Below are 21,007 nucleotides of genomic sequence, written 5' to 3' on the forward strand. Positions count from 1 at the left end.
ATGTTCTGTATATTCTACATGTTTTGTATGTTCTGTATGTTCTATATGTTCTGTATGTTCTATATGTTCTGTATGTTCTGTATGTTCTATATGTTCTGTATGTTCTATATGTTCTGTATGTTCTGTATGTTCTATATGTTCTGTATGTTCTGTATGTTCTATTTGTTCTATATGTTCTGTATATTCTACATGTTTTGTATGTTCTGTATGTTCTATATGTTCTGTATATTCTACATGTTTTGTATGTTCTGTATGTTCTATATGTTCTGTATGTTCTATATGTTCTGTATGTTCTGTATGTTCTATATGTTCTGTATGTTCTATATGTTCTGTATGTTCTGTATGTTCTGTATGTTCTATTTGTTCTATATGTTCTGTATATTCTACATGTTTTGTATGTTCTGTATGTTCTATATGTTCTGTATATTCTACATGTTTTGTATGTTCTGTATGTTCTATATGTTCTGTATGTTCTATATGTTCTGTATGTTCTGTATGTTCTATATGTTCTGTATGTTCTATATGTTCTGTATGTTCTGTATGTTCTATATGTTCTGTATGTTCTGTATGTTCTATTTGTTCTATATGTTCTGTATGTTCTGTATGTTCTGTATGTTCTGTATGTTCTGTATGTTCTATATGTTCTGTATGTTCTGTATGTTCTATATGTTCTGTATGTTCTATATGTTCTGTATGTTCTGTATGTTCTATATGTTCTGTATGTTCTATTTGTTCTATATGTTCTGTATATTCTACATGTTTTGTATGTTCTGTATGTTCTGTATGTTCTATATGTTCTGTATGTTCTGTATGTTCTATATGTTCTGTATGTTCTATTTGTTCTATATGTTCTGTATATTCTACATGTTTTGTATGTTCTGTATGTTCTATATGTTCTGTATGTTCTGTATGTTCTATATGTTCTGTATGTTCTATATGTTCTATATGTTCTGTATGTTATATTTGTTATATTAATTCTATTTGTTCTATATGTTCTGTATGTTCTGTATGTTCTATATGTTCTGTATGTTCTATATGTTCTGTATGTTCTGTATGTTCTATATGTTCTGTATGTTCTATATGTTCTGTATGTTCTGTATGTTCTATATGTTCTGTATGTTCTATATGTTCTGTATGTTCTGTATGTTCTATATGTTCTGTATGTTCTGTATGTTCTATATGTTCTGTATGTTCTATATGTTCTATATGTTCTGTATGTTCTGTATGTTATATTTGTTATATTAATTGGAGTGTGTTACCATTCTGCCCAACCTACTGTACAGTAGAGATGGAGTGTGTTACCATTCTGCCCAACCTGCTGTACAGTAGAGATGGAGTTTGTACCATTCTGCCCAACCTACTGTACAGTAGAGATGGAGGGTGTTACCATTCTGCCCAACCTTTTGTACAGTAGAGATGGAGTGTGTTACCATTCTGCCCAACCTGCTGTACAGTAGAGATGGAGTGTGTACCATTCTGCCCAACCTGCTGTACAGTAGAGATGGAGTGTTACCATTCTGCCCAACCTTCTGTAGAGTAGAGATGGAGTGTGTTACCATTCTGCCCAACCTACTGTACAGTAGAGATGGAGGGTGTTACCATTCTGCCCAACCTACTGTACAGTAGAGATGGAGTGTGTTACCATTCTGCCCAACCTACTGTACAGTAGAGATGGAGGGTGTTACCATTCTGCCCAACCTTTTGTACAGTAGAGATGGAGGGTGTTACCATTCTGCCCAACCTTCTGTAGAGTAGAGATGGAGTGTGTTACCATTCTGCCCAACCTACTGTACAGTAGAGATGGAGGGTGTTACCATTCTGCCCAACCTACTGTACAGTAGAGATGGAGTGTACAGTAGAGATGGAGGGTGTTACCATTCTGCCCAACCTACTGTACAGTAGAGATGGAGGGTGTTACCATTCTGCCCAACCTACTGTACAGTAGAGATGGAGGGTGTTACCATTCTGCCCAACCTACTGTTCAGTAGAGATGGAGGGTGTTACCGTTCTGCCCAACCTACTGTTCAGTAGAGATGGAGTGTGTTACCATTCTGCCCAACCTGCTGTACAGTAGAGATGGAGGGTGTTACCATTCTGCCCAACCTACTGTACAGTAGAGATGGAGGGTGTTACCATTCTGCCCAACCTACTGTACAGTAGAGATGGAGGGTGTTACCATTCTGCCCAACCTACTGTTCAGTAGAGATGGAGGGTGTTACCATTCTGCCCAACCTACTGTTCAGTAGAGATGGAGTGTGTTACCATTCTGCCCAACCTGCTGTACAGTAGAGATGGAGTGTGTCTGAAGTGTGAATGTGTTTGATCTGTAGGCAGGTAAAAAGCTGAAGCTGGCTAAGGAGCTGTCAGACATGGTGATCTACTGTAAGAGCGTCAATTTCAACGGATTCCAGGACGCTAAAGATAACCTGGGCTTCTACGAGATGTCCTCCTTCAAGGAAAGGAAAGCTATGGCGCTGGCTGAGGAGTCTGGTGAGCATGTTAACTGTGAAGCTGAGGAGTCTGGTGAGCATGTTAACTGTGAAGCTGAGGAGTCTGGTGAGCATGTTAACTGTGAAGCTGAGGAGTCTGGTGAGCATGTTAACTGTGAAGCTGAGGAGTCTGGTGAGAATGTTAACTGTGAAGCTGAGGAGTCTGGTGAGCATGTTAACTGTGAAGCTGAGGAGTCTGGTGAGAATGTTAACTGTGAAGCTGAGGAGTCTGGTGAGAATGTTAACTGTGAAGCTGAGGAGTCTGGTGAGCATGTTAACTGTGAAGCTGAGGAGTCTTGTGAGCATGTTAACTGTGAAGCTGAGGAGTCAGTTGAGAATGTTAACTGAGGAGTCTGGTGAGAATGTTAACTGAGGAGTCTGGTGAGAATGTTAACTGTGAAGCTGAGGAGTCTGGTGAGAATGTTAACTGAGGAGTCTGGTGAGAATGTTAACTGTGAAGATGAGGAGTCTGGTGAGAATGTTATCTGGTGAGAATGTTAACTGAGGAGTCTGGTGAGAATGTTAACTGAGGAGTCTGGTGAGAATGTTAACTGAGGAGTCTGGTGAGAATGTTAACTGTGAAGCTGAGGGTGTCGTGAAGGGTCCATTTTTATTATGCGTTTAGCTACCTATTACAACCTATTACAACCTATTACAACCTATCGCAGAACATGTTTAGCCAAAATAGGGAGTGTTACTTTATTCACCATGAAAGGCGATCAGTTTACCCACAATTTTTTTACCACTATGTCACTGCTGTGAAGGTTTTTACCACTACGTCACTGCTGTGAAGGTTCTTACCACTACGTCACTGCTGTGAAGGTTTTACCATTACGTCACTGCTCTGAAGGTTATTACCACTACGTCACTGCTGTGAAGGTTCTTACCACCACGTCACTGCTGTGAAGGTTTTACCATTACGTCACTGTTGTGAAGATTTTTTACCACTATGTCACTGCTCTGAAGGTTATTACCACTACGTCACTGCTGTGAAGATTATTACCACTACGTCACTGCTGTGAAGGTTTTACCTCTACGTCACTGCTGTGAAAGTTTAACCATTACGTCACTGCTGTGAAGGTTTTACCATTACGTCACTACTGTGAAGGTTTTACCATTACGTCACTGCTGTGAAGGTTTTACCATTACGTCACTACTGTGAAGGTTTTACCATTACGTCACTGCTGTGAAGGTTATATTAAACTAACACAAATGAAGACAATCTCAGAGATACAATGCCATTTTTGTAGACTGTATGGTATCTGCATCAGTTGTGTCTCTTTTTGTGGGTTTTAGTTCAACTTTATTGAACTTAAATGTACACAAAGCTTCCTGTTAATAGTTTCTCTTCACACTCCAGTAAGGATGTGAGAATGACATTGTTCTGTATAGTTTCTGTATAGTTAAGTGACATCTGTCTCTCTTTTTGTTTCCTCTCTCTCTCTTTTTGTTCTCTCTCTCTTTCTCTCTCTTTTGTTTGTTCTCTCTCTCTCTCTCTCTCTCTCTCTCCAGCCAACAGCTACATCCATCACAATGTGGACAAGCTGAGTCGTATCTATCCAGCAGGCAGCAGAACAGACTCCTCCAACTATAACCCTGTACCCTTGTGGAACGCAGGCTGTCAGATTGGTAAGACTGTCTAAAAGAAGAAGGGGCGAGGGCTATAGGGAATGTTTTCATATGGTAAATTGGGCTGTGGTACAATTCTCTCCTGAAGTTAGGTGGCAGGTAGCCTAGCGGTTAAGACTGTTGTGTCTTTAGTATCATTAAAGGTGAAGACTGTTATTTTATCTAATCAATTCTCTGTAATTATTACGTGATTAAATTAATTATGTAAATATAATTAACTAGGAAGTCGGGCCACCACGGAAAATGTTCAGATTACAAAGTTATAATTTTCTGAATATAACTCTTCAGATATTTTAAGATCTGATCAATTAGTCTTCAATGAATTAATTATTATTATTACCTTCGTCAGTCTCATCTGAACGTCGTAAATTGTTGGTTATCTGCACGAACCCAGCCTTTCCTATAAATCATCCATACACCAACTGGCTCAATTATTTATTTACTAACTAATTAAACAAATACCGAATATTCAATACATAAAAACATTATACCGTCCCTAGTGGACTAAACAAAAACAGTTTGGTTGTAACACGATAGATTCAGAGAAGAGAAAGGGGTTTTGGAAGGAAGACTAAAGGTACATGGATCTCTGTGGGAAGCTATTCTCACATAAATACATATGCCACTTACCATCGCTCATTCGGAAAAGCAATGCATTGTATTTACGTGAAGCTGGTGATGTGAAGCTCTGGTTTGTCGCCCTGTCCTTTGTGGAATCTTCCAGGTCATCGTGTGAGAAGTTCACGTATTCTGAGAGGTTCATCTCACTCTGGAGATTCGTCCACGTCGGTCAGTGTTCTCATACTAGATTTGCTAACTTTCCAGCTGCAGTCTGTTAGGCTGTCATCTAGGACTCACTTCTTGAATGATCAATAGTTCAGAGTTTATACCATTTCACGTGTAGAGCAAGCTCCCACGTTTCCTGGCCTGTATGGTTGACATTAGAATTAGCCCTTTTAAACATGAGGACAAGTCCTCACGGTATTCGGAACTTGAGTGACTTTTCGTTATGAAGAGTGGATATCCAACTATTCGCCACCACAGGTCACGCTGGGGTTTGCTTAGTCCAACGTGAATTGGGTCATGGGGGCACTTATAGAAATGTAGAAAAGGGGTTGGTTCATAATTTCCAACCAATGCCTATACACCTGGGCGTGGCTACTGACTTATTTAAACTTTACAGGGAAGATGATTTTCTCATTTTAAAAGTTAACATCACATTACATAATTTTGCAAATAGTTTCATCTTTACTCATTAATTTTAAACAAGAATAAGATGCAAACCTCATAACTTAGGGACCTGTATAAACAGAGTTAGGGTAATGTGGCTGTATTCTCTTTCATGAGGTCACAAACATGAAACAAAACGGACCGGGTCGTAGCTGGCTTCTCCACCGATCGTTTACACATTCTCCAAAATAGGAATATTGTTCAATTCTCAAATTCTGGGATGTAGTACAATTCGGTAGGAGAATCCCTTTGTCTTACTGTGAAACTCTCTCTCTTTATACTGCATGGTCATGGAGAGAGGAGTCTCTGTGGTATTTACGACGTGGTTGTAAGGTCGTAAAACTGCCCCCCCCCCAACCCCTCCTAACAGCCAATAACAGCTAGCCAATTCACTGAAAGGGCTAGCGTCATGACAAGAGCGTTGGGCCGACTACGTGAAAAATCTGTCAATGTGCCCTTGAGCAAGGCACTCTGGATAACATCATCTGCCAAATGACTGATATTTAAATGGACACTCACCCTCATGGATTTTAAAGGACTGGTGTGAGGAAACCACGCTTGCACCATCCATGAGGACTGAGCGTTCTAGAAGGGTAAGGATTCTCCCCACAACTGTTACTTAATCTCCTCTCCTCCTGTCAGTGTCCCTGAACTTCCAGACGCCCTGTAATGACATGGATGTGAACCAGGGTCGGTTCCTGACCAACGGGAAGACAGGATACGTCCTAAAGCCGGCCTACATGAGGGACCGGGGGTCAGAGTTTGACCCCATCACTCTGACCACGGGACCGTGGCTGCAGCACAAGATGCTCCACCTCATGGTCAGACTCATTCTCTGGCTTGTTGGTTATATGTACATATCTACGTCAATGACCTCATACCCCTGCACATCGACTCAGTACTGGTACACCGTGCATTTAGCCAAGTTATTGTTACTTATTGTATATCTATTATTACTTGTTTTACTTTTCTATTATTTCTCTATTTTCTTTCTCTCTGCATTGTTGTGAAGGGCCCAGCATTTCACTGTTAGTCTACACGTTGTTTACGAAGCCATGTGACGAATAAAATTGTATTTGATTATATTTTTGTGATATATAGCTTGTTTGTTATCAACGTTCACTCTCTTATGACCATGTTTCCACATTGATGATGTCAAACTCTGACATGTAGCTTTTTCCCCTTTGTTATTCCCAGATCATCTCAGCCCAGCAGCTTCCAAAAGTGAACCAGAAAAAGACATCCATCGTGGACGCACTGGTCAAAGTGGAGATACATGGGGTGCCTGCTGACACTGCAGAGAAAGAGACGCCGTACATCGGGAACAATGGTATGAGAATTAACACACCCAAAGTGCATAGCAAGTGACACTGTTCTGACCTGAATTCAACAATGCTAATTTAACTAGCAGATGTATATACCAATGTGTAATGGGTGCTTTCTTGCTTTTGGACTGCCCAGGTTTCAACCCGATGTGGAATGAGAACTTTAAGTTTGATGTGTACGTGCCAGAGCTGGCCCTGGTCCGCTTTGTGGTTGAGGACCACGACTCTGTTACTGATAATGACTTCGTCGGACAGTTCACCGTACCATTCACCAGTTTACAGATGGGTAAGTTAGTAGTAATACCATTCACCAGTTTACAGATGGGTAAGTTAGTACTCAGACCCTCCCATTCACTAGTTTACAGATTAGTTAGTAGCCATACCCTGCCATTCACTAGTTTACAGATTAGTTAGTAGCCATACCCTGCCATTCACTAGTTTACAGATGGGTAAGTTAGTAGTCATACCATTCACCAGTTTACAGATGGGTAAGTTAGTAGTCATACCATTCACCAGTTTACAGATGGGTAAGTTAGTAGTCATACCATTCACCAGTTTACAGATGGGTACGTTAGTAGTCATACCATTCACCAGTTTACAGATGGGTAAGTTAGTAGTCATACCATTCAACAGTTTACAGATGGGTAAGTTAGTAGTAATACCATTCACCAGTTTACAGATGGGTAAGTTAGTAGTCATACCATTCACCAGTTTACAGATGGGTAAGTTAGTAATCATACCATTCACCAGTTTACAGATGGGTAAGTTAGTCGTCATACCATTCACCAGTTTACAGATGGGTAAGTTAGTAGTAATACCATTCACCAGTTTACAGATGGGTAAGTTAGTAGTCATACCATTCACCAGTTTACAGATGGGTAAGTTAGTAGTAATACCATTCAACAGTTTACAGATGGGTAAGTTAGTACTCAGACCCTCCCATTCACTAGTTTACGGATTAGTTAGTAGCCATACCCTGCCATTCACTAGTTTACAGATTAGTTAGTAGCCATACCCTGCCATTCACTAGTTTACAGATTAGTCAGTAGCCATACCCTGCCATTCACTAGTTTACAGATTAGTCAGTAGCTATACCCTGCCATTCACTAGTTTACAGATTAGTCAGTAGCTATACCCTGCCATTCACTAGTTTACAGATTAGTTAGTAGCTATACCCTGCCATTCACTAGTTTACAGATTAGTTAGTAGCTATACCCTGCCATTCACTAGTTTACAGATTAGTTAGTAGCTATACCCTGCCATTCACTAGTTTACAGATTAGTTAGTAGCTATACCCTGCCATTCACTAGTTTACAGATTAGTTAGTAGCTATACCCTGCCATTCACTAGTTTACAGATTAGTCAGTAGCTATACCCTTTGCCAGATGAGATGGGTGAGTTGGTAATAGCTCCTAAGAGTTCCTTCAGTGTTTTAATACACTGGCAAGACTCATCGTTCCAAAGTCTCATCGTTCAAAAGGCTCATTGTTCCAAAGTCTCAAAGTTCCAAACTCAACCATCAGTTCTTTATTTTGATAGAAACGATTCTCAATCTACTAACACTGAAAGCACTCACTATGCCTTTCCTGTCAGTGTGACTAGATGATAGGGAAGTATTGTCTCCTCTCTGACACAGAGAACAGAGTCTCTGTCATAATGATGAGACTGTACAGAATTAAAGCTTTGTTTCCCTCTCCAACTACAGTACCAGTCAAAAGTTTGGACACACCAACTCATTCAAGGGTTTTTCTTAATTGTTTTACTATTTTCTACATTGTACAATAATAGTGAATACATCAAAACTATGAAATAACACATGGAGTCATGTAGTAACCCAAAAAGTGTTAAACAAATCTAAATATATTTTATATTCTTCAAAGTAGCCACCCTTTTCAAGCACACTCTTGGAATTATCTCAACCAGCTTCACGAGGAATGCTTTTCCAACAGTCTTGAAGGAGTTCCCACATATGCTGAGCACTTGTTGGCTGCTTTTCCTTCACTCTGCGGTCCAACTCATCCCAAACCATCTTAATTGGGTTGAGGTTGGGTGATTGTGGAGGCCGGTCATCTGTTGCAGGGGGCGCACAATTGGCCCAGCGTTGTCCGGGTTAGGGTTTGGCCAGGGTAGGCCGTCATTGTAAATAGAAATGTGTTCTTAACTGACTTGCCTAATTAAATAAAGGTTAAATAAAAAGAAATAAAAATGCAGCACTCCATCACTCTCCTTCTTGGTCAAATAGCTCTTACACAGCCTGGAAGTGTGTTTTGGGTCATTGTCCTGTTGAAAAACAAATGATAGTCCCACTCAGCGCAAACCAGATGGGATGGTGTATCGCTGCAGAATGCTGTGGTAGACATGCTGGTTAAGTGTGCCTTGAATTCTAAATAAATCACAGACAGTGTCACCAGCCAAGCACCCCCACAGCATCACACTCCTCCTCCATGCTTCACAGTGGGAACTACACTTGCAAAGATCATCTGTTCACCTACTCTGCGTCTCACAAAGACATAGCGGTTGGAACCAAAAATCTCAAATTTGGACTCATCAGACCAAAGGACAGATTTCCACCAGTCTAATGTCAAAGCACGTCTCTTCTTCTTATTGGTGTCCTTTAGTAGTGGTTTCTTTGCAGCAATTCGACCATGAAGGCCTGATTCACGCAGTCTCCTCTGAACAGTTGATGTTGTGATGTGTCTATTACTTGAACTCTGTGAAGCATTTATTTGGGCTGCAATCTGAGGTGCAGTTAACTCTAATGAACATATCCTCTGCAGCAGAGGTAACTGTGGTTCTTCCTTTCCTGTGGTGGTCCTCATGAGAGCCAGTTTCATCATAGCGCCGATTGCAGTTGATGAAACTTTGAAAGTTCTTGAGATTTTCCGGATTGACTGACCTTCATGTCTTAAAGTAATGATGGACTGTTGTTTCTCTTTGCTTAATTTGTTAATTTAAGCTGTTCTTGCCATAATATGGACTTGATCTTTTACCAAATAGGGCTATCTTCTGTATACCACCTCTTCCTTGTCACAACACAACTGATTGGCTCAAACACATTACATTAAGAAGGAAAGAAATTCCACAAATGAACTTTTAACAAGGCACAACTATTCATTGAAATGCATTCCAGGTGACTACCTCATGAAGCTGGTTGAGAGAATGCCAAGAGTGTGCAAATCTGTCATCAAGGCAAAGGGTGGATACTTTGAAGAATCTCAAATATGAAATATATGAATATTTGTTTAACACTTTTTTGGTTACTACATGATTCCATATGTGTTATTTCATAGTTTTGACATCTTCACTATTATTCTTCAATGTAGAAAATAGTAAAAATAATGAAAAAACCCTTGAATGAGTAGGGGCCCAAACTTTTGACTGGTACTGTATACACACTGACTGTTCATTGACTGAGACCCTTCTCTCTGTTTAGGATACAGACACGTGCCGCTACTCAACAAGGAAGGAGACCCCCTTCCCTCAGCAGGACTGTTCGTACACATCATGATCATGGATGCCTAAAACAATCCCTGTCTGAATGTGCCATAATCACCACTGTGACTATCGCCCAGTCCCAAACAGACCTTCAGCCCTACACCACTACACCCTAGGGCACTAGAGTGGATCTGAAATGATTGAATAGGTGTAAGTGCCGTAGGGAGGAGGGGCTAGGGGATGTGTTGGGATTTGGCCCTAGGTGAGGCGGGGCTAGGGGTTGGTTTGGGATTGGGCCCGAGGGAGGCGGGGCTAGGGGTTGGTTTGGGATTGGGCCCGAGGGAGGCGGGGCTAGGGGTTGGTTTGGGATTGGGCCCAAGGGAGGCGGGGCTAGGGGTCGGTCTGGGCCCGGAGGACATCCTCCGTTATTGCATCACTACTCCGGAATCCAGCGGAAGATTTTAACTGTTTTTACTTGGGAATTTCAATTTTTTTGTGAAACAATTATAATTAGCTTATCGAATAGGGAAGAAGATTATTTGTAACAGTAGAACTCCATTTGAGTTTTTTGTATTAGTATTTTGGGGAATTGTGACAAATGAACAAGTTTATCAAACCATCACATCACAGGGATTATACAAATCATTGTTTTTGTATGCTAGGTATTATTATAGTGTTAAACACTTTTCATTTTGGATCGTTGTATTTTTTTTTTTTATGTCCAGCATTTCTTTTCCGTGTTGTATAATCAGTTTATTTAAATCAAGGTATTCAAATGACAATTTTAAGAGAATTCATTGAATGAACAGTATTTGAAACCAACAAACAGACAAGAGAAAATGTTTTTTTTTTTTTTACAAAGAAGCACTTAGATGTTTCAGCTTTTATTGTTTTTATGAATCAATATCCACATTGTATTACAGTGCATTCAGAAAGTATTCAGGCCCCTTGACATTTGCCACATTTTGTTACGTTACAGTCTTTTTCTAAAATGAATGAAAGAAATGTTTTCCCTCATCAATCTATAAACAATACCCCATAATGACAAAGCGAAGAGGTTTTTAGAAATTTTTGCAAATTTGATTAAAAAAACCAAACAGAAATACCTTATTTACATAAGTATTCAGACCCTTTGCTATGAGACTCAAAATTGAGCTCAGGTGCATCCTGTTTCCATTGATCATCCTTGAGATGTTTCTACAACTTGGAGTCCACCTGTGGTAAATTCCATTTATTGGATATGATTTGGAAAGGGACATACCTGTCTATATAAGGTCCCACAGTTGACAGTGCATGTCAGAGCAAAAACCAAGCCATGAGGTCGATGGAATTGTCCGTAGAGCTCCGAGACAGGATTGTGTTGAGGCACAGATCTGGGGAAGGGTACCAAATAAATGTCTACAGCATTGAATGTCCCCAAGAACACAGTGGCCTCCATCATTCTTTTTTAAATGTAACCTTTATTTAACTAGGAAGTCAGTTAAGAACCAATTCTTATTTACAATGACAGCCTAGGAACATTGGGTTACCTGCCTTGTTCGGGGGGGGGGGGGCAGAAAGACAGATTTTTACCTTGTCAGCTCACTAACCACTAGGCTACCTGCCACCCCATATTTACAATGACGGCCTACCCCGGCCAAACCCGGACGACGCTGGACCAATTGTGCGCCGCCCTATGGGACTCTCAATCATAGCCGGATGTGGTACAGCCTGGATTCAAACCATGGACTGTAGTGATGCCTCGTGCACTTCAATGCAGTGCCTTAGACCGCCGCGCAACTCGGGAGCCCAATTCTTAAATTGAAGAAGATTGGAACCACCAAGACTCTTCCTGGAGCTGGCCTCCCGGCCAAACTGAGCAACCGGGGGAGAAGGGCCTTGGTCAGGGAGGTTACCAAGTATCCAATGGTCACTATGACAGAGCTCCAGAGTTCCTCTGTGGAGATGGGAGAGCCTTCCAGAAGGTCAACCATCTCTGCAGCACTACACCAATCAGGCTTTATGGTAGAGGCCAGACAGAAGCCACTCCTCAGTAAAAAGGCACATGACAGCCCACTTGGACTTTGCCAAAAGGCACCTAAAGACTCTCAGACTATGAGAAACAAGATTCTCTGGTCTGATGAAACCAAGATTGAACTCTTTGTCACGTCTGGAGAAAACCTGGCACCATCCCTACGGTGAAGCATGGTGGTGGCAGCATGATGCTTTAGGGATGTTTTTCAGCGGCAGGGACTGGGAGACTAGGCAGGATCGAGGGAAAGATGGACAGAGCAAAGTACAGAGAGATCCTTGATGAAAACCTGCTCCAGAGCGCTCAGGACCTTTAGACTGAGGCAAAGGTTCACCTTCCAACAGGACAATGACCCTAAGCACACAGCCAAGACAATGCAGGAGTGGCTTCGGGACAAGTTTCTGAATGTCCTTGAGTGACCCAGCCAGACCCCGGACTTGAACCCAATCGAACATCTCTGGAGAGACTTGACAGAGCTTGAGTGGATCTGCAGAGAAGAATAGGAGAAACTACCCAAATACATGTGTGCCAAGCTTGTAGCGTCCTACACAAGAAGACTCAAGGCTGTAATAACTGCCAAAGGTACTTCAACAAAGTACTGAGTAAAGGGTCTGAATACTTATGTAAATATGATTTCAGTTTTTTATTTGTAATAAACTTGCAAAAATGTCTAAAAAAACCTGTTTTTGCTTTGTCATTATGAGGTATTGTGTGTAGATTGATGAGAACAAAAAAAAATGTTATCCATTTAGAATAAGGCTGTAACATAACAAAATGTGGAAAAAGTCAAGGGGTCTGAATACTTTCCAAACGCACTGTATGTGATGTCAACCAAGTGTAATTTATACATCTTTAATTTGTTCTGGGAAAATGCAATCTCTGATAAATTAAGAAAACAAATTAATTGTTTGTGTTATCAGTTGGTGTCAGTAATTCACAGTACGAGTAGTTAATCAAATGGTTTTTATTTCAACCGTTACTACCAAAATATCTGTACTACTTATGAGCACTGAGTGTGGGGAAATGCACTCATGAAATATTATATTACTTACTGTGTCCATGGGTAACGTAAGTATTAAACAATGTAGTACAAAACACATCAAGCACTGTGTAACCGTGTAGTTCCTCAACTCCCCAATCTGCCCTTAGATTTTTCCCAATATTGAGCTGCCTCGCCCTCAATTAGTCGGGTCATGAACTCTTAGGTGTCCAAAGCGTTCCACGGGGATGGTGGCACACGTTGATTCCAATGCTTCCCAGTTGTATCAATTTGGCTCGATGTCCGTTGGGTGGTGGACCATTCTTGATACACACAGGAAACTCAGCAGCGTTGCAGTTCTTGACAAACTGGTGTGCCTGGCACCTACTACCATACCCTGTTACAAAAAAGTTACTTCAATATTTTGTCTTGCCCATTCACAAAATAGGCCTACACAACCCATATCTCAAGGCTTAAAAATCCTTACACCCGTTTCCTCTTCATCTACTTCTTTTTCCAAGATGGCGTAGCAGTTCAGACGTCCTCTACCCTCCTCTTGTCGTGTCCCGTGTATATATATATTTACATATTTTTTTTCTTCACTTATCTTTATATATATATATATATATATATATTTTTTTTTTAAATTCTAAATACTCAACCTCAAAGCACTCTCCTGCAACCCGCCTCACCAATTTAAAAAAGAAAGTATTATTTACCTCATCTGAATTCCACAACAGAAGCTAGCAAGTGTTTAGCCATTTTCACTGGCTAACGTTGAAGTTCAGCTAGCCACGGTTAGCTGTCCTCAGCTATCCATTAGCTCGAAAAGCTATCGCCAGTTTTTGTACAGCGCGATTCAGACCAGAGCATACCGGACCTATTCTCTCTCCTTTTCCCCGATTTCTACCGCAGGCTCTGGACATTTACACCTGGATCTTGCAGCTAACTAGCTGCTACCTGAGTGACTATTGGCAACGTCGGTCACGGAATTAACACACATTATTACGGAGCTAGCCAGCTGAAGAGTTCCGTCAGCCACTCCTGGGCTATTCATGAGCTAGCCAGCTGAAGTGTCTCCTGGGCTACAACTCACCTCTCCTGACCCGTTTTACTGCCGATGCGGAGCCCCATCGGGTCTTCACGACTGGACCAACGACGTTATCTGCCCGAGGGAGTTATCCAACTGGCCCCTCCGTCGCGACGTAACCTGATCGCCCATCTGCGGCCCGCTAATCGTTAGCTGTCTTTTCGGCTGCGATCTGAATAGGTCTATCGGACACTTTTCTTGGGCCACTATAACTAACTATTTTGCCAACTTGGACTGGTCCCCCCTTCCACACGGAACCCCACTAACCCACAGACGGAAACGCACGATGTGGCTAAAAACAGACCTCCCTCCCATCTTCCACCAGCTTGCTACCTATGGCCCGGCTAGCTGTCTGAATCTCACTGGACCCTTTGATCACTCGGCTAAGCATGCCTCTCCTTAATGTCAATATGCCTTCTCCATTGCTGTTCTGGTTAGTGTTTATTGGCTTATTTCACTGTAGAGCCTCTAGCCCTGCTCATTATACCTTATCCAACCTCTCAGTTCCTCCACCCACACATGCTATGACATCTTCTGGTTTCAATGATGTTTCTAGAGACAATATCTCTCTCATAATCACTAAATGCCTAGGTTTACCTCCTCTGTACTCACATCCCACCATACCTTTGTCTGTACATTATACCTTGAAGCTATTTTATCACCCCCAGAAACCTGCTCCTTTTTCTCTCTATTCTGGACGTCACAGACGACCAATTCTTATAGCTTTTAGCCGTACCCTCATACTTATTCTTCTCTGCTCCTCTGGGGATGTAGAGGTGAATCCAGGCCCTGCAGTGCCTGGCTCCACTCCTACTCCCCAGGCGCTCTCTTTTGATGACTTCTGTAACCGTAATAACCTTGGTTTCATGCATGTTAACATTAGAAGCCTCCTCCCTAAGTTTGTTTTATTCACTGCTTTAGCACACTCTGCCAACCCGGATGTCCTAGCTGTGTCTGAATCTTGGCTTAGGAAGTCCACCAAAAACTCTGAAATCTTCATCCCTAACTACAACGTTTTCTGACAAGATAGAACGACCAAAGGGGGCGGTGTTGCAATCTACTGCAGAGATAGCCTGCAGAGTTCTGTCCTGCTATCCAGGTCTGTACCCAAACAATTTGAACTTCTACTTTTAAAAATCCACCTCTCCAAAAACAAGTCTCTCACCGTTGCCGCCTGCTATAGACCCCCCTCGGCCCCTAGTTGTGCTCTGGACACCATATGTGAACTGATTGCCCCCATCTATCTTCAGAGCTCGTGCTACTAGGTGACCTAAACTGGGACATGCTTAACACCCCAGCCATCCTACAATCCAAGCTTGATGCCCTCAATCTCACACAAATTATTAATGAACCCACCAGGTACAACCCCAAAGCCGCAAACACTGGCACCCTCATAGATATCATCCTAACCAACGTGCCCTCTAAATACACCTCTGCTGTTTTCAACCAAGATCTCAGCGATCACTGCCTCATTGCGTGCACCCGTAATGGGTCAGCGGTCAAACGACCTCCACTCATCACTGTCAAACGCTCCCTGAAACATTTCAACGAGCAAGCCTTTCTATTCGACCTGGCCCTGGTATCCTGGAAGGATATTGACCTCATCCCGTCAGTAGAGGATGCCTGGTTATTTTTTAAAATGCCTTCCTCTCCATCTTAAATAAGCATGCCCCTTTCAAGAAATTTAGAACCAGGAACAGATATAGCCCTTGGTTCTCCCCAGACCTGACTGCCCTTAACCAACACAAAAATATCCTGTGGCGTTCTGCATTAGCATCGAACTGCCCCCGCGATATGCAACTTTTTAGGGAAGTTAGAAACCAATACACACAGGCAGTTAGAAACGCCAAGGCTAGCTTTTTCAAACAGAAATTCGCTTCGTGCAACTCCAACTCTAAAAAGTTCTGGGACATTGTAAAGTCCATGGAGAATAACAACACCTCCTCCCAACTGCCCACTGCACTGAGGATAGGAAACTCTGTCACCACCGATAAGCCCACTATAATTGAGAATTTCAATAAGCATTTTTCTACGGCTGGCCATGCTTTCCACCTAACTACCCCTACTGCATTCAACAGCACTGCACCCCCCCACAGCTACTCGCCCAAGCCTCCCCCATTTCTCCTTCTCCCAAATCCATTCAGCTGATGTTCTGAAAGAGCTGCAAAATCTGGACCCCTACAAATCAGCTGGGCTTGACAATCTGGACCCTTTCTTTCTAAAATTATCTGCCGAAATTATTGCAACCCCTATTACTAGCCTGTTCAACCTCTCTTTCGTGTCGTCTGAGATTCCCATAGATTGGAAAGCAGCTGCTGTCATCCCCCTCTTCAAAGGAGGTGACACTCTTGACCCAAATTGCTACAGACCTATATCCATCCTACCCTGCCTTTCTAAGGTCTTCGAAAGCCAAGTCAACAAACAGATTACCGACCATTTCGAATCCCACCGCACCCTCTCCGCTATGCAATCTGGTTTCAGAGCTGGTCATGGGTGCACCTCAGCCACGCTCAAGGTCCTAAACGACATCGTAACCGCCATCGATAAGAAACAATACTGTGCTGCCGTATTCATTGACCTGGCCAAAGCTTTTGACTCTGTTAATCACCACATCCTCATCGGCAGACTCAGTAGCCTTGGTTTCTCAAACGATTGCGTCGCCTGGTTCACCAACTACTTCTCTGACAGAGTTCAGTGTGTCAAATCGGAGGGCCTACTGTCTGGACCTCTGGCAGTCTCTATGGGGGTACCACAGGGTTCAATTCTTGGGGCCAACTCTTTTCTCTGTATACATAAATGATGTCGCTCTTGCTGCTGGTGAATCTCTGATCCACCTCTACGCAGACGACACCATTCTGTACACTTCTGGCCCTTCTTTGGACACTGTGTTAACAACCCTCCAGACGAGCTTCAATGCCATTCAACTCTCCTTCCGTGGTCTCCAACTGCTCCTAAACACAAGTAAAACTAAATGCATGCTCTTCAACCGATCGCTGCCTGCACCTGCCCGCCTGTCCAGCATCACTTCTCTGGACGGTTCTAACTTAGAATTTGTGGACAACTACAAATACCTAGGTGTCTGGTTAGACTGTAAACTCTCCTTCCAGACTCACATCAATCATCTCCAATCCAAAGTGAAATCTCGAATTGGCTTCCTATTTCACAACAAAGCATCCTTCACTCATGCTGCCAAACATACCCTCGTAAAACTGACCATCCTACCAATCCTCGACTTCGGCGATGTCATTTACAAAATAGCTTCCATTACCCTACTCAACAAGCTGGATGCAGTCTATCACAGTGCCATCCGTTTTGTCACCAAAGCCCCATATACTACCCACCACTGCGACCTGTACGCTCTCGTTGGCTGGCCTTCGCTTCATAATCGTCGCCAAACACATTGGCTCCAGGTCATCTACAAGACCCTGCTAGGTAAAGTCCCCCCTTATCTCCGCTCACTGGTCACCATAGCAGCACCCACCTGTAGCACGCGCTCCAGCAGGTATATCTCTCTGGTCACCCCTAAAGCCAACTCCTCCTTTGGTCGTCTCTCCTTCCAGTTCTCTGCTGCCAATGACTGGAACGAACTACAAAAATCTCTGAAACTGGAAACACTTATCTCCCTCACTAGCTTTAAGCACCAGCTGTCAGAGCAGCTCACAGATCACTGCACCTGTACATAGCCCATCTATAATTTAGCCCAAACTACTACCTCTTCCCCTACTGTATTTATTTATTTTGCTCCTTTGCACCATATTATTTATATTTTATCTCTGAACTTTCTTCAAACTACAAATCTACCATTCCAGTGTTTTTCTTGCTATACTTTATTTACTTTTCCACCATGGCATTTTTTTGCCTTTACCTCCCTTATCTCACATCATTTGCTCACATTGTATTTAGTCATATTTATATTTTCCAACTGCGTCATTGATTGTATGTTGTTTTACTCCATGTGTAACTCTGTGTTTTTGTATGTTGTCGAACTGCTTCGCTTTATCTTGGCCAGGTCGCAATTGTAAATGAGAACTTGTTCTCAACTTGCCTACCTGGTTAAATAAAGGTGAAATAAATAAATAAATAAAACACCAGTGGAGGCTGCTGATGAGAGGACGGCTCATAATAATGGCTGGAACAGAGCGAATGGAATGGCATCAAATACATGGAAACCAATGTCTTTCAAGTACTTGATACCATTCCAGCTATTACCACAAGCTTGTCCTCCCCAATTAAGGTGCCACTAACCTCCTGTGGTCTACACTGATTGAAGTGGATTTAACAAGTGACATCAATAAGAGATCATAGCTTTCCCCTGGATTCACCTGGTCAGTCCTTCGTCATGCAAAGAGCAGGTGTTAGAGCAGATAGTATTTTGTACTTGTACTTAATCATTCGTCATTTAGCGAAAACCGATTCAACTCGCCAAGGGCTTATCAACCAATTGAGAAAAAGTGCTAAAAAAAAACCATGACTTCTTATTTTCTTAAAAAGGTGCTTTATTGTGACAAGGAAGGAAATATGCTCCAAAATCATGAATACTGTAAAAAAAATATATATACCACTGTACAGCAATGTCCCTCTCTGACCTGCTGGGGTTTGAGAGACTCAGATGGAGTCACAACAGGGCCTGTATTCAGTCTCATAGGAGGAGGAGTGCTGATCTAGGATCAGTTTTACCTTTTAAATCATAAAATCAACAAGAAATGGGGACCTGATCCTAGATCAGCACTAAATACAGGCCCAGATCTGTCTTCACTTCAGTCTTCTCTGACGATCCTTTTGCTTCAATCAAACAATGTATCGTCTAGCCATACCTTAGCTTTAAACTGTTTAGCAATATATTAATCACAACTGACAAATCAATATCACAAGTCATGCCTGAATGTATAGGTTGGTAGCGGCTGGTAAGGGCTAGTATGGGTCGGTATGGGCTGGCAGGAGTAGGCATGGGTTGGTAGGGGCCGGTATGGGTTGGTAGGGCATGAAATAAATATGCGGTATGAAGGTATGGGTTGCAATTAACATTTTATTACATTTAAAAGACGGCAAAGAAACGTTGATAGTGTGGGGAGTACAGGGTGAAAACAAAACATGGACACTCAAAAGTACACCACTTAGAAGAGAAAGTAACAACAAAAAATCTGACAAAGAATAACAACTGAACTTCCCTGTGAGTTGAAATCGGAGACTGGTAGAAGACTGTTTTAAACAAGGAGGTGTGTGACAGTGTGTGACTGAATGCAGCGTCTGACACGTCATACATACACCTAGTCTTCATATACAGTACCAGTCAAAAGTTTGGACACACCTACTCATTCAAGGGTTTTTCTTTATTTTTACTATTTTCTACATTGTAGAATAATAGTAAAGACATTTAAACTATGAAATAACACATATGGAATCATGTAGTAACCAAAAAAAAAGGGTTAAACAAATCAAAATACATTTTATATTTGAGATTCTTCAAAGTAGCCACCCTTTGCCTTGATGACAGCTTTGCACACTCTTGGAATTCTCTCAACCAGCTTCATGTGGTAGTCACCTGGAATGCATTTCAATTAACAGGTGTGCCTTGTTAAAAGTTCAATTGTGGAATTTCTTTCCTTCTTAATGCGTTTGAGACAGTCGTGTTGTGACAAGGTAGGGGTGGTATACAGAAGACAGCCCTATTTGGTAAAACACCAAAGTCCATATTATGGCAAGAACAGCTCAAATAAGCAAAGAGAAACAACAGTCCATCATTACTTTAAGACATGAAGGTCAGTCAATCTGGAAAATTTCAAGAACTTTGAAAGTGTCTTAAAGTGCAGTCGCACCATAATGAAACTGGCTCTTATAAGGACCGCCACAGGAAAGGAAGACGCAGAGTTCTCTGTTGCAGAGGATAGGTTCATTAGAGTTACAAGTCTCTGAAATTGCAACCAAAAAATGTGAGCTTTTTGGTTCCAACCTGCTGTGTCTTTGTGAGACGCAGAGAAGTTGAACGGATGATCTCCGCATGTGTGGTTCCCACCGTGAAGGATGGAGGTGTGACGGTGCTTTGCTGGTGACACTGTCAGTGATTTATTTAGAATTCAAGGCACACTTAACCAGCATCGCTACCACAGCATTCTGCAGCGATACGCCGTCCCATCTGGTTTGCGCTTAATGGGACTATCATTTGTTTTTCAACAGGACAATGACCCCATTTGACCAAGAAGGAGAGTGATGGAGTGCTGTATCAGATGGCCTGGCCTCCACAATCACCCGACCTCAACCCAATTGAGATGGTTTGGGATGAGTGAATGAAAAGCTGGTTGAGAGAATGCCAAGTGTGTGCAAAGATGTCAACAAGGCAAAAAAGTGGCTACTTTGAAGAATCTCAAATATAAAATATATTTTGATTTGTTTAACACTTTTTTGGTTACTACGTGATTCCATGTGTGTTATTTCATAGTTTTTGATGTCGTCACCATTATTCTACAATGTAGAAAATAGTAAAAATAAAGAAAAACCCTTGAACGAGTAGGTGTGTCCAAACTTTTGACTGGCACTGTATGTGAGGTAAAAGAGTTCTGATTGAAAACGTAATTCAATAGATGTCGTCACCAATATCTGTTTTCTCAGTGTGCTAGAGGTGTTGGTCATCAGAGAGAGAGAGAGGGACGTTACCGTGCTGAGAGAAGACAAATTAAAACACCAGCTGGATAAAAATGGGTAAAACGGGCAACTTTTTCAAAACCAAATACTGACAAAGGTAACTAGAAAAATATCACAATGATATGAACAACAGTTTCAGAGAGAGAGAGAGTTTGTCAGAGAGGTGAAACCCAGTAACAC

General features: G+C 42.0%; 1 protein-coding gene across 5 annotated transcripts in view; it reads left to right on the forward strand.

Moving 5' to 3' along the window:
• Positions 1-10,963, forward strand: part of LOC106569808 (1-phosphatidylinositol 4,5-bisphosphate phosphodiesterase delta-1-like) — a 36,221-nt gene extending 25,258 nt beyond the window's left edge. For 4 of the 5 annotated variants that reach the window (XM_045694478.1, XM_014141434.2, XM_045694480.1 and 1 more), the window contains exons 11-16: positions 2,331-2,490; positions 4,002-4,118; positions 5,991-6,169; positions 6,546-6,678; positions 6,810-6,959; positions 10,107-10,963. In XM_045694478.1, coding sequence (XP_045550434.1) covers positions 2,331-2,490; positions 4,002-4,118; positions 5,991-6,169; positions 6,546-6,678; positions 6,810-6,959; positions 10,107-10,195 — 828 coding nt within the window. In that variant the 3' untranslated portion in view covers positions 10,196-10,963. Of the gene's footprint in view, positions 1-2,330; positions 2,491-4,001; positions 4,119-4,842; positions 6,170-6,545; positions 6,679-6,809; positions 6,960-10,106 lie in introns of those variants that run through there. The other variant, XM_045694481.1, reaches the window with a different exon arrangement.
• The last annotated feature ends 10,044 nt before the right edge of the window (positions 10,964-21,007 follow it).

The sequence above is a fragment of the Salmo salar genome, chromosome ssa14, assembly GCF_905237065.1.
Source record: "Salmo salar chromosome ssa14, Ssal_v3.1, whole genome shotgun sequence".
NCBI classification, from domain to species: domain Eukaryota; kingdom Metazoa; phylum Chordata; class Actinopteri; order Salmoniformes; family Salmonidae; genus Salmo; species Salmo salar.